The sequence below is a fragment of the Callithrix jacchus genome, chromosome 5 (genome assembly GCF_049354715.1).
Source record: "Callithrix jacchus isolate 240 chromosome 5, calJac240_pri, whole genome shotgun sequence".
Taxonomy (NCBI): domain Eukaryota; kingdom Metazoa; phylum Chordata; class Mammalia; order Primates; family Cebidae; genus Callithrix; species Callithrix jacchus.
Window position 1 is genome coordinate 150,484,441 of NC_133506.1, and position 14,887 is coordinate 150,499,327.

Consider the following 14,887-nt stretch of genomic DNA (forward strand, 5'->3'; position numbering starts at 1 on the left):
AGAATGTTTTAGTCTTGTTTGACATTTCTTTCGGTTAAAAAAATCAAATTGTCTCTATTTTCTAGGCTTACCAAGAGACTAAAGAGTGAATCCCTGAAATCCGACTTTACAATAGATTTGAAACATGAGGTATGTCATGTTTTGTTTGATTAAAAGTCCTAGTAATCAAGATTTCATGTCCTTTGATATAAAAGGTGTTTCGCATTTTCTAACCGTGCATTTTCCCCACCCACATCCATCTTCTCCCCATAGAGATAATTTCACAGCACTCCAATGAATTAGGTCCTATCATTTTAAGTTCATTTCAGTTATGTAGGTGAAGACAGAACAGTGAAAAAGGTTGCATCTTGCGATTCATGATTCTTTGTTTTTAAGCTAGATGGATGGGTCCAGAAGTAGATTTCTAAAAACATGCAAAATGTCATTAAAAGTACCTCCTACTTGGTGCTTTGGTTGTACATATGCCACTATAGATTAAATGATCATGTCCCCCCAACCCTAATTCATACCTTGAAACCTGAGCCCCAGTGAAATGCTCTTTGGAAGTAGACCTGTGGGAGATTGTAAGGGTATTAGAGTGGAGCCCTCATGAATGGAATTAACACTCTTACAAAAGAGGTCCCAGGGAGTTTCCTTGCCCTTTGTACCATGTGAGGACACGGCTAGAAGTGCCATCCATGAACCAGGAAGCAGACCCTCACCATTGAATCTGCTAGTCCCTTGATCTTAGACTTCCCAGCCCACAGAACTGTGAGAAATAAATTTGTTGTTTAAACTCCAGTCAGTCTATGGCATTTTATTGTAGCAGCCTGAACAGACTAAGACATATGCCTTTGTTGTGTGTCTGTGGTTGGCCCTTTGGAGCAGAATTGAGCCAATTGGTCCCAAGCAGGCAGCCTAGAGCCCTAACACTCCTGGTTTCTTCACGTTTAGTGGACATCTGTAACCAGTTATCCTGGAGGCAGGTGGCAGGTGTCCCATCATTAATCATTCTCAAATCATCATTAAGAAGGCCCTTTCTGAATTTCATTTGTGGGCATGCCTGACTGTGTAAAACAGCCTTGCCTCTCATTCTCTGCAGGAACCTGTATGTTGGGACATGAAGGTAAATCTTGGCATGTAATTCAGTCCAGCAGTGCTAATGGCCTTCCAGGGACAAGAAGGCACACACAAGACTTTCTAACTTCTCAGGTGTCTTTAAATGATAATACAGAATATTTGAGTATAAATAAACATAATTATTCTCTTCTACAAAGATGAAAAAAATGATTCGTTGAAAAACAAGTTCTGCCTAGATAGGTTTAAAGAAAAGTCAGCTCTAGTATAGATACTTAGGTTTGGAAATCTACTAAACGTTGAATATATACGAAATAATATTTCTAACATATATGAAGGGTATAAAGATTAATGAACAGAATACTTAAGTAGCTTGCCTGGTTTAAGAAGGAGACCACTACCAGTTACCTTGAGGCTACCTATGTGCTTCTCCAGGAGAGGCCTCCTTCCATCTCCCCAAACGAAACTCTCTTGAATTCTCTCCCTCTTCCTTTTCTTCATATTTTATTATGTATGAATGTGTTTCTGAATAACATGTAATTTTGCATCCTTTTGGGCTTCATATAAACAAAATTGTATACAAATGATGCAGGATGTTTTTGCTCTTTAGTTCAGGTAATCTGGAATCTTGTCTTATGACCAGGAAGAATTAGGCACACAGACTGAAGGATGCGGAGGGTGGAATTTGTTTAATTTAGTGAAAGGAAAGCTCTCAGCAAAGTGGGGGGGGGGGTCCTGCCAGCAGGTTTCCATCTCATAAAATGAGTACTGGGGGCCCCACACATGAGTTTAAGAGGCCACTCTCCTCCCCTCCGTAAGGTGCAAATTCCTGATGGCTCCACCCCATTACCCCAGTGCGTTTGGGCCTCCAGTCTGCTGTGGGCATGCCCAGGCAAGCCTCCTGTGGAGGTACTCTTATCCACACAAAACATTTGGTGTAAATACACACTTGTGGGGCAGATCAGAAAGTCTCTGGGGGTCTTTCCCTATTTTCCTAGGCATTTGGCTCTCTCCTACCTCTGTCACAAATACTGTTCTAATTTGAGACTCATCCATGTTGATGCATGCAGCTCTAATCAACTTATTTTTACTTTCTATAGTAGTCTCCCATATGACCATAATTATTATTTATGTCTTGTTAATGGGCTTCTGGGTGGCTACTGGTTGTTTGCTATTACAGCCATTGCTTCTGTGAATAATTTTGATGTGTTATGATGATCATCTTCAAGAGTTGGTCCAAGGCAGAGGCTTTTAAACTTTTTTTTTTTTTACTATGACCCACTTAAAAAAAACAAGTTTTCATCGTGATCCAGTATATTTGTGTGTGTGGTTGTGTTTTTGTCACTGATTTCTAACAGTATTATTGTAGTCTATACAATAGTCATTTGAAACACTTCTTGGCTCACTTTATGGCCTAGCTCACGTTCAGTTTTCATATCTGTTAGATTGAAGAAGGTATTAATGATGCTTTTTAGATATCTTATTTTCTTCCTTACTGCATTGCTTCAATCCTTCATTCTACATTTGTTTTGTCTGCTTATCATCTACTAAGGGGGGAATATAGAAATCTTCCATAATAATGCTGGAGTTCTTTTATGGAACTGCCAACTCTTGCTTTTTATACTCTAAGGCTATGTTAATTAGGTGCATAGGAACTTAGAATTGTTGCATCCTCTTAGTGAATTTGTCTCTCTTTAGTAATACTCCTTGTCTTAATGTTTATTTTGTTCATATGAATATTTCTATGTAAGCATTTTTTGGTTGCTTGCCTCATAATCATTTTTTGTCTCTTTCTTTCAACCCTTTTGTGTCCTTATCTTTTTTAGATGTGTCTCTTTTAAAGAGAACATGCCTTCCCCAACCCCTCCATTTTGAAAATCTTTATCCTTAAACCTGAGAGCAAATGTACCTTTGTGTTGGTTGTAGTTACTGATATATTTTATTTCTGTCACTTTATTTTGTACCCCTCTCCTTATTTTCTATTTTTCTTTTTTAAAGTTCCTTGTCTTCTTCTTTATTTACTTATTTATTAGTCCATGTTTTTCTTTTTCTGCTATTTTGGAAGTTGTCTGTCTGTACTTTACTGATTATTTTAAATATGTTTACATGCATTCTTAACCTATCAATGGTTTATTAATAGCCAGAAAATGTGAGGTCCTTAGGATGATGTAATTCTGATTATTCCACTCCCAACTTACATGCAATCTTTCAATATTTTTATCCCTTTTTCTTTTTGCCCTGGAAACTTGGATATCATTACTTGATGCAGTTCACATTTGTATTAACTCATCATACATTTGCCATTGTTTATGCTCATCGTTCCATCTTGCTTCTTACGCCTTCAATTGAACCATGTTATTCTTCCTGAAGTGTATCCTTTAGAATTTCTTTTAGTGAGGTGGTAAATTCTCTCAATATTTTTTCTTTAACAATATTTATTTCAACCCTTTTTTTTTTTTTTTTTTGAGACAGAGTCTCGCTCTGTCACCAGGCGCCAGGCTGGAGTGCAATGGCGCGATCTCGGCTCACTGCAATCTCCGCTTCCTGGGTTCAGGCAATTCTCCTGCCTCAGCCTCCTGAGTAGCTGGGATTACAGGCACGTGCCACCATGCCCAGCTAATTTTTTGTATTTTTAGTAGAGACGGGGTTTTACCATGTTGGCCAGAATGGTCTCAATCTCTTGACCTCCTGATCTCCTGATCTGCCCGCAGCCTCCCAAAGTGCTGGGATTACAGGACAACCTAGTTTTTGAAGCATACTTACATCATGTAGACGATTCTAGGTTGCTAGTCATTTTCTGTCATCACAATGGTATGCTTTCACTCTATTGTGGCTTCTGTTATTAAGCCGAGAAATCAGTCCTTGGTCTAATGTGGTGCCTTTGTAGATAATTTGTCGTTTTTCTGGCTCCTTTTAAGCCTCTTTGTCTTTGGCGTTCTGCAGTTTCACTATGATATGTCTGGATATAGACTCTTTTTTTCTAATCCTGTTTAGGGTTTATTGGGCCTTTCTCTCGTTGGCTTATTAAGCAATTTTTGGAGAATTTCAGCCATTGTTTTCTCAACTATTTTCTCATCTCTATTCTCTCTTTTACCTTCTCCCAGAACTTTAGATGGATGCTAGAGGAATGAACATTTTTTCATTTCTTCATTTTTTCATCTCTCTTTCTTGCTATGCTACCTTATAAATAACTTTGGGGGCATCATTCTTTAGTTTCTTAATTTTTTATTCATCACTGTCTAATATGCTATTAATCCTGTTAAATTTTCACTTTATTTTTTATTTCTAGAAGTTTTATTATTTTTCAAATGTGCTTGTTTTGTGTAACCTTTTTAAAAGATTTTTTCTCAAGTTTTAAAATTTTTCTTTTCTTTATAAAAATATGTTAAGCCTAGTAATTTTATAATTGGTTTGATAATTCTGGTATCTGAAGTCTTTTGAGTCTGGTTAAATTATGTCAGCTGGCTCTTGTTCATTATCTTACTTCTTTTTTGCGAGTGATTTCTTTTTCTCTGAGCATTTGTTCTGTGAGCATCCTTGTTTGTTTGGAAGAATCCTCTGAGGCTTATATTAAGGTTGTGGTTCCTTAGTAAGGATTTACATTAGTTTCTGCCTATTGCTAGTGGGTTATACTGACTTGGGATAATTTATCAGTTTGAGGTGTTTTGGGACCTCATAGGTGGCACAAATTAGGGAGGCCTCACTTTTGGTTGCAAAATCTAAGAGGAGATTTAGAGATTATTCTTTTCCATCTGTTTAGACCCAGGGTCCAAAGCTTTATGTAGAGGTTTGCTGTTAGCCACACCGCACCTTGGGTGGGTCATAGACTTCAGTCTCTTCACTCCTATCAGAAACTCAGCCTTGCCAGAGGTCAGCTAATACCTACTAGGGAAAACTATGCTTGGTGCTTCTTTCCCCCCAGGATCTCACATTCCCATTTTTGTTCTCACAGGTTCCACACTTTTGTGCCAACTTAGCAATACATTTAAATATTTAAGGGCATTTTATTTTACCCAATGTTTTCGGAGTTCTAAGCAAGTTTGGGATATGTAATTGCCATACTGTAGGAAACTGGAGACATAATAATATTATCTTAAATATTTCTCTGTGATGATGTTGTAGAATGTGTTCTTCCCTAAAACCGCTTATTTGGGAATTTTTTAGAGGTCAGAATATTGATTCATAGTTAATTTCTTATTGTTAGTAATAGATTAGATTTATTCATATGGAATTGCTGTTTTTTAAGTTTAAAAAGTCCTGTTGAATATTGACAAATTGATATGGTTCAACCTACTCTCTATGGAAGGTGTGTTCTGCTTTCCCTTGAGATATATTGTCCCTTCTTATACTTGTATTGACTGAGTTCTTTCATCACTGCCTGTCTCCTGTCTTGTGGCAGATTGCCCTCTATATCTGGGACAAAGGCGGAGGACCTCCCCTGACCCCAGTGCCCGAGTTTTGTACCAATGGTGTGGACTCCTACTGTGCTACCACATTCCATTCTTTTCTACCACTTTGTGTAAGTAACAGAAGAAAAACTTTGCATATCCAAGGAAGAATTTAGATGCTGTGCGTAATGTCATCCTAACACTTTAAAATAAATTTTAGATTCAGGGCATACATGTGCAAGTTTGTTATAAGGGCATACATCACGCAAGTTTGTATATTGCGTGATGCTAAGGTTTGGGCTTCTATTGATTCTGTCACCCAAATAGTGAACATGGTACCCAACAGGAAGTTTTTCCAAACCTTGCTTTTCTTCCTTCTTCCCCTTTTTTAGAGTCCCCGGTATCTGTTGTTCCTATTTTTATGTTTGTGCATACCCAGTATTTAGCTCCCACTTAAGTGAGAACATACAGTATTTGGTTTTGTGTTTCTGCATTAATTCACGTAGGATAATGGCCCCCAGCTGCATCCATGTTTCTGCAAAGTACATGCTTTCATTCTTTTTTATGGCTGCATAGTATTCCTTGGTATATCTGTACCACGTTTTCTTTATTCAATCCACCATTAATGGGCACCTAGGCTGATTCCATGTTTTTGCTATTGTGAATAGTGCTGCACTAGCACGTTACATACTGAAAAGAAAATCAACATTTTCCCTGTGTCAGGTAAGAACTATTTACCTTGTCTCTAGTAATAACAGTCCTACAAGGTAAGTACTATTGTAACTCCATCTTACCAATGAGGAGCGAGAGGCACAGAGAAGCCAAGTGCTTGCTTATGGCTACACAGCTAGTAGGGAGGTAAGCGAGGGTTCTGATGGGCTCTGCTTTACTCCAGAGCCTTTGTGAGGGACTGCCCACCATAGTACTTTAGGGCTAGCGTGCCCAGAGTCATTTTTTTTGTTGATGATATAGGATGCATTGATTGGAATTTCTATTCCATTTCCCAGAAATGCAATTTCCAGTGCTTTCTGTGACACCCAAACCTTCTCCACAAGCCCAGACCCTTTACTCTCTCAGGATGGGGCTCTGCCAGCCACTGACACTTTCAGAATGAACCCACTTGTTTTGGCAGACCCAAGGTCCAGCCCTAGTGTAAGCCTGGAGACCCTGACACTCAGTAGGTGTTAACAGCTTTTCTCATAAGGGAAAATAGGTTCACCAACCTCAAATGGTGTCATTATTCTCAAGTCCGTCACGCAGAAGTCTGTGTGCCATTTTAACACACACACACAGACACACACACACACACACACACACAAAACACAGTGCAGCATTGGGAGAGAATCTGTAATGTGTTTGCAGTTCCAGAGTGGGAGACCAGTCTTTCTAGGCAGAATGCTTGCTTGCTCTTTCAGTGCTCTCCTAGTGCTTTAAGTGACATGACAAAGCTGTAGTTAAATGTCACTATACATCAGCCCCAAATGATGTGGGAGTCATGATTGAAATATGATTGCAGGCCTAAGACAGGCAATAAAGGGGTCATAAAGGGATTGGCTGTACCTTGTGGACAAATCCCTCTTTGTGCCCCCTTTCATCTGTGTGATCAGCCTGGGCTCCAGGACTACCCCCACCTCACCTCCACCAGGTGTTTGAAGGAATCCTACCTTTGGCAGAGGAGCAAACATCCTTAGCCTAGTGCTTGGGTAGCCAGTAAAGAGGCCATAAAAATCTTTTCAACATTAAAGTCAGGCCAGACCCAGAAAAGGGCAACATCTGTTATATTACACTAAAATATCCCTCTATTTCTTTCTTTTTGTCAAAATCTCCACCATCTAGAGAAAGGAAAGGAGAGGTAACTAACATTTATTGGTCACTGACTATGTTCTTAATAAATTATAGTAATAATGGCAGCCTTGCGGTGGTTATTATTTCCTTTTTCTAAACAAGCAGACTGAAATTCTGAGAGCTTAAGAAACTTGTTGAGGGGATGCACATTCTCTGCATGGCGGAGCGGGCAGGTCCAGGGCTGGCGGACAGAAAGGCCATGTTGTCAGCTGACCTGTGGTTCCATTTCTCCCCTAAAACTTTATCCGGGAAATATGTTTGATATCCTTGACATTGGTTAATTTGAACTCTAGAGCATGTGAGATCTAACGTGGGTGTGAAGTTAAGATAACGCTGACTCATATATGCATATATTTTTTCTTTTTTCTTTTTTTTTTTTTTAGGGAAAGCCAGTGAAGAAGAAGGATATTTTTGTTGCAGTAAAAACATGCAAGAAATTTCATGGTGACAGAAGTACGTTTTGGGTTATTCATTTTATTGAATGTTTAAAATTCAAACTACCTTTTTAAAAATGTACAAATGAATTTTTGAGTATAAATTCAGAATAGGGATAATGACAATTAGGATGTTGAAGTGAACGCAGTTATTAATCGCTATTCCTCATTGCACCATTTCAGTCACCAAGATCAATTAGGGAGGAAAATTTTGCATTGAAACATGAGTCGTCATAGCCAATACTGTTTATAGCAGTAGTTTAAATTGGAAATGGAAAAGCTCAGTGTGGCAGTTTTGGAGATTGTATGAAAAATGATCTGTTTTGTCAAACAACGTATTAGGTCCATGTACAGTCTCTAAACTGGATGAAGAATGTCAGAGGGGATATCAAGGTAACAGCGTGCCAACAAAGAATACTCTCTTGAAGACTTTTTCTTCTTTTCCAATTTATTTCAAATGCATACCTTGGAACTTAATAAAGAGATGTATTTCCTCATGAGTAGATAATATTGGAGAAGAAGAAAAAGCTGCTGTACAGTGAATCTCTTAAGGAAATCCTGGCATGGAGATTAATGTTGTTTTTATTCAGGTTTTTGATGTCATTACAGAATTCTGCTAAGTTGTGGTGATAATGTGGGGAAAAAAAGCCCATCCTAAATATAAATAGACATAATTTCTCTCTTTTTGCACCTTATTTCAAGCAACACTTTTCTGAAGTTGAAAATTAGGCTGTCTTTTGCATATTCTAATTTTAGTGTAGATTTTAATTTTTTTCCCTTGAAAAGACTGTCAATTTCACCAAGGATGTGATATTTATGTAGGAGAGATTTCTAAACCAACTGTCATTTTCATGGGATTGGAACTACTGGGAAAGTTTATTTATATATTTTATGGGATAATACAATACATACAAATTATGTTTTAAAGGAGAAGATGTTTTCCAAATAAAATAATATTATAGTTTGGGATTAAAGTATTGTCTAAGACATTAACATCAATTAAAATCCAGCTATAATCAATTATATCATAAAATTACATTAACTATAAACCTTCACATTTGCCTAAAATAGCCACATTAAATTCCACATCCTATTAAATCAGCCTAAATGAATATGTATATTTGTTATACAAGGAGTCTTAGGCTGCTATGAAGAATTAGCATAGCATTTAAAATTTTTATTTATTATAAATTTAACTTTAATATCTTTTAACTTTTTTCATAATGTGAAAGGGTTTGGTGGGATGATTTTGACAAATACTTTCTTTAAAAAGGTATTGGAGAAATGAACTATACTGCTTTTTGTTTTATGTCTTTTGCAGCAAGCAGGAACTGTTCGAGTTGATTTAATTGTTCTTGAAGCTATGCTTGGAGTAGTGATTGTTTTCACAATATTAATGTTAAGAATGGTGTTGATGGTATTTTTTCTTTGAAACACATTTTTCAAGTCACAGTGAATCACTAAAATTAGGGATACTCCCTATTGTATTTTTTATATTCTACAGAAATGAAAAGAAAATTGGTTAATTTTGATTTAGTAATTTTGAGTAATCTAGTTTACTGCTTTCTTATTTTGCGTAAGTTTGAGATAATCTTCAAAAGCCTTTAAAAATTACAAAATCTTAAAAGTCCATTAGGAGCATTAGAAACAAACCTCCCAAAGCCAGATGCATTGATTTACTGCTGTTAATTTGAATGTGGGATTATTAAAGTATGAGGCCTAAAATGTATCATGAAGTTTTCATATTTGGGTTTCTGTGGTAAGCCATTTTTCAACTTGGATATGTTTGTTTGAAAAGATAGTCTAAGGCAACAGGATTTCAGTGACTTTGAAGTCCATTTTGCATGATGGAGGTGTAACCTGCCAGGCCATTGGGCTCTGCCCCTTGTTTTAGAAGCCTAGTCCAGCCACCACTTGGCCTAAAGAGTTATCTGGTTCTATCAGTTACAAGGACAACACCACACTGCTTCTGACTGCTCATCTTTTATACATTTTCTGGTGTGTTTTTCACATATGTTCTGTCATCTAATTTCATGTTGACACTTCCTTGTGATATGATAATTATTGTTATTCACTTGTAGAAAAAGCTGAGTGTGGAATGATACACAACTGGCCCAGTTTCTGCTATCCTGTTGAGTAGCAGAGCCAACGACTTGGGTTTTCTGGCTCCTAAATCCCATGTTTTTTCTACCACAGCACAGCTATACTGTAATCTTCTTGTATATATTACAAACTCAGTGCTTGATGAATAGTCTTTGATATTCATGTTGATGTCCTGCTATGCTCAAGGTCAGTTTTGACTTGGCCAGAAGCTGTGAAATTAGGCTTTCCATTTTTAGTAGCAATGGGAATGGCAAGGAATTGAAACCCACCAGGATCTAAAATACAAGTCGAGCTGAGAATGTAGACTGCCACTCCTGTCTAAGCATATCACTACTACAGTCAAGCAAATACATTGTCTGGGGTGTTTTTGTTTTTTCCATATTTTCCTTTCTCTGTGCACTCTGTGGTAGAAATACTTTAGTAACAAAGGCCAAATGATGAAGGAAAAAAATCTAGATAAGAAACTGTATTTATCTTTGCCAAGTCGAGAGTGGGCTGTACGGTTAATTGTGGGCACAGTGTTCTCTGGCACTGAGTGGCGATGACCCCCACTCCTGTTTCATTATAGTGTTGATCACCTCCTGGGATGAGGAGGAGAGACGAACATGTTCTGTTCAAGGCCCTAGTCACAGAAAGGGAACATATAGGTTGCATTTATTTTTTATGCTCTCATGGAAGAATTGATAATAAAACCAAATTTCAAAATGAAAAAACAAATTTAAATATTGTACTTTGTTTGCTTGATGACACATTTATGTAATTGCTTTTGTCTGGATTCTCATTTAAGTGAAATACAGCATTCTTAGAACACAATAAGCAAAAACATATTCTGTCTCTTGATTCAAGGAAGTAATGCATGTTGACATCATTGAAACAGCAACAACACTCTCTGAGAGGCAAGCATTTAGTAGGGTTTTAAAGAAACTTGAGAACTGTTAGATAAGGTGATGAATTGAGCATAGCATGTAAAATTATATTAAAGCAAGGAAAAGATCTCTGGTGTTTTAATATTCAGCTTGATTGCTTACTCTTGGGTTCTGTGTTTCCCACTGTGTGACGTGAGCTGTCAGAAAACCTTAAGTTTTCTTTGCCTCATTCTGCCATGCAGTTTGTGTGCACGCTTCATGTACCTTGTGGCAGCTGCTGGTTTTGTTCATCAAATGGTGGGTTGTGGGATGCTCTCCTGCAGTTTCCCTCTAATTAAAGAGGTTAAATTTGTGTTTCCTCAGCCTTTAGTTCCTTTTCACAGTTTCCTAAGCTCTTAAAAATTAGCACCATATTCCTCGTAGATTTAAAAAAAAAAAAAAAAACCTGTTTGCTGTCTTTGCTGCTGTGATCTTGTCTAGAGGCAAATCTGAACAAACTGATTGAGGGGGTGTTTGGTGGCTGATATTCTCTGACTAAAGAGGTTTACCTGTACTGTGGTGCAATCTGCTTACTTAAAAGGTGAGGCTTGAATTAAAACATAGCCAGATAGAAGGCCAGTCTCTAATTAAATGAGTGATTATCAGATCAATGACTGAAGAGAGGAGAGGAGTCAGGTGTTGGCTTTCCCAGGCTGTTGAATAGCTGTTGTTCCAGATTGCCCCAAAATGTTGTGTTAGCTCATGCAGGAGGGATGCTTTTCAGTCTTGGGTACATATCAATCTTTAAAATGTTGAATTAGGACACACTTATGTGTGTCTCCCTAACCTGCTCCTGAGGAGAGAAATGCAAACAGGGTCTTATTTTCTTGCTATTCACTTGCATGCTGAGACAAAAGAGCCATCTGCAAACAATATAGTGGATTCCTTAAAAATTATTCACGTTTGATGGTGTGGTAGTTTAAATAAAATGTTCAAGCATCAAATTCCTTTTCGTTTATAATCTGAGACACTTTTCCAAGTCACTTCCCTGGGGGTAAAAATGCATGTTTTCTCCTCATAGTGAGACACATCTTCTGCTTAGAGTCTAAAAAGCTCTACGGAAGATTTATGCCATCTGTGCAGCTGGCATTTTTATAGTAAAATTTTTACTTTGCTCCAAATTTAAGTTATCTTGTGACGAACTTTCTTGAAAGAGGCATTCACTATTATGTGATAGGAATTATGCTTCTCTATTGAAAAGGAGATAATGTATCAGGTAACTTCTTGAGGTATTTTCTCAAAGTTTAACATCTTTAGGAATACAGTGCCTCAATACAATATAAAATATTTTGTCAATAATAGAATTAATTCATTTTATAATTTAAATGATGCTAATGAGTAAACCAATACTTTAAAAGTTTAACTAATTTAGACTCAACCCTGGTTGAAAATAAAGCCTTAAGCTGTTATTATAGAAGACTTTAAATCCTTTACAGCTAAAAGATGACAGAATCATGGGGGTTATATTGACAAGGAGAGAGATGTACAAACTGTTGAGTGCTTTAGGTATTATAGAATCATAATATCTTAGTATATTTAAGTAGTTGGCTTATTTTAAAATGATCAATCAAAGGCTGAATTGCCTTTATGAATAAAACTTTCCTTTAACTAGTTTCCACAAATAATCCTAGGCCTTTTATTGAAATGCCTACAAAATTCAGTCCTCATTCAACTATTCATTGAGTACCTACTATGACCTAGACACTATGTCAGGTGTTGGGAAAGAAGTTATACACACAATAATTCTTTGGTGTGATTCCTGTTTTACCTGTTTCAAAGTAAAAGAGAAAGCAAAAGTGCTAACTCTCCCTTGAATTTGATTTTAATTTTATTTAAATCAGTTAATTGAGAAGAAACACCTGTGTCATTTAATAAATCTATTAGAGCAAAGAGGACTGAAGGCCTAAAGGCTGAGGAAATCTGAAAGCAGAATTTGCACAGCCTGCAGGACCCTCGCTGGGGACTGAGGAAAGTTCTTGACCTTTCCTCACAGCTTCTTCCACCATTATGCATTGGAGGATATTTTACCCAACAGTGTGAATTTTTAGTGGCTGCAAGCTGCAGGGAGCCCTTTGTGGGGTAAGTTCTCTTGCTTATTATGTGCAAAGCAAACTGTCGCAGCAGTGCCAGGGTTAACATTTTTGTTGTGCTGAAATTGGGAAGTAAAACAGAGTGAAATTTTTTTAAATCTTTTTTCTTTTTCTTGTCCCCTGCCCATAGCCCTATATGTTTAATCTTTGATCATTTTCACATGTAGAAACCTTTAGAACTGTCTACTTTTCTATGGCTGCAGAAAAATTATATTTTAATATATAAAAACAATATTTAACTGGCAATTTGGTAATAATTTTAGCAGGTGTGCAGAACTCAGCTTTTTTTTCCTTGAAGCCAATGAATGAGAGATTATAAAATGGTGCACTTTTGAATTTTCTACATAAGGGCTGTCTGCGCTGGACTTAGAATTTGCTTACTTACTAAACACTTAAATTTTACATTGGAATGTCAGTTTTTGCATATATTTTGATTTCAGTTGGGAATAGGGGAAAGATACATGATCTGATAAAGTTTCTCAAAAGTGAAGATTTGGTTCATCAGAGTTTTGATTCTTAACAGGATATAAATTTAAAATTTTTTTCCATTGAAAAAACAAGAAACCACTTTTTAAAATTCAGAAATGCATATTCTTCTATGTTTCTTCATAGAAGAAAATAATTACTTGATCAGATGAATTAATATCAAGTAGTGGTAAGTCTGTATGTCAGGCATGCAGACAGAGCTGTCTTTGAGCATCCAAACCGAAAATACAGAAAACCAGGGTAGCTTTCTGTTGTATTTATTGTGTTAAAGCAATGTAGCTGCTAATGATAGAGTTTTCAAGGCTGCAGTACTTGTGAATCTTATTTCTTCCACATTTTTCAGAAGTACGTCATAATATCAGTTATTATATGCAGTAATTCTCATTTGGCAAGGTCGTGTCCTTTGTAGGGTTGGGTAGTTCTGTTAGAATCTTTGGGTGGGAAGGTGTATGGTTTGCAAAGGTCTTTCCATGCTCCATGGTAAGAGGGATGGATTTTCTCTTACCGTGTTCCCTGGTAAGAGAAAAATTAGTTAACATTAATGTAAACACAATAGCATAATCAAACCAGAAAATTTATCATTGTAATGAAGTAAGTGTGTTCATCACAGGAATGAGAAATGCTGTACTCTAGAGAAACCTGCTTCAAAAACAGGGTTTTAGTCATTAACGTTGGCATTTCTAAGGGTTGGAAGCAAGCAACTCTCGGAACACCTGAAGAACGACAAGTAATGTTTCTCTTCCCTTGTAGGTGATTATACTGCTGTTTTGAGTTTTCAAGCTTCCCTATATAACTGTGCCAGTGATTGTCACCTCTGTAATTTTTTCAGTACCTATTGTTAAACAGACTTGGGAGAGCCAGGCCAGTCTTATTGAATACTACAGTGACTATACTGAAACTTCCATTCCTACTGTGGATTTGGGAATTCCTAACACAGATAGAGGTGAGTCCATAATTCCTACTACTCTCCTTATTAAACATCCTCATTCTGTAAATGTAGTAAATTAGGTTAGGATAAAAGTGAAATATTTTATAAATGCTGTAATTTTTGCCTCATGTTAGTTTTTTTCCTTCTTTCCTCACAGATATAGATTGGTTCTTTGAAACTAAGGGCTTTCTAGTCCAAAGTGTTGCAAGTTTTTAGTAGGTTATATCCTATAATTGAGCACGCGATGGTTACAATAGAGTTTAACAATAGATTTTTCATACCTTCATAATTCTTTGTGGCCATAATGGGGTGTTTAAAGTTAATTTATCATATTTCTACACAAAGCTTCTATCCTTGTCAGTCTTATAGTCTAGTTCACATGTTATAGTACCTGTGAGTACCACCTAACCACATTCTACACCAGTTATATGTAGAATAAACTCTATTCTATATGTTAAGATTTTAATTAGTAAATTGTTGGAAATAAACCTGCTTTTCTCTTCAAATTGCAGGCTTTCTAATTAAAAATACTTTTTAGGACTTATAGAGTGGAATGGTAGACACTGGAGACTCAAAACGGTGGGAGAGCAGAAGAGGATGAGGGATGAGAAATTACCCACTGGGTACGATAGATACTCTTCGAGTGATGGCT

The 14,887-nt window shown here is 36.8% G+C and overlaps 1 protein-coding gene across 6 annotated transcripts in view; it reads left to right on the plus strand.

Moving 5' to 3' along the window:
• Positions 1 to 14,887, plus strand: part of B3GLCT (beta 3-glucosyltransferase) — a 111,314-nt gene that overhangs the window by 63,459 nt on the left and 32,968 nt on the right. For 4 of the 6 annotated variants that reach the window (XM_054256741.2, XM_035302444.3, XM_035302442.3 and 1 more), the window contains 4 exons: positions 66 to 129; positions 5,456 to 5,575; positions 7,673 to 7,742; positions 14,137 to 14,250. In XM_054256741.2, the coding sequence (XP_054112716.1) occupies positions 66 to 129; positions 5,456 to 5,575; positions 7,673 to 7,742; positions 14,137 to 14,250 (368 nt within the window). The remainder of the gene's footprint in view (positions 1 to 65; positions 130 to 5,455; positions 5,576 to 7,672; positions 7,743 to 14,136; positions 14,251 to 14,887) is intronic. The other 2 variants (XM_078375249.1, XM_078375250.1) reach the window with 1 other exon arrangement.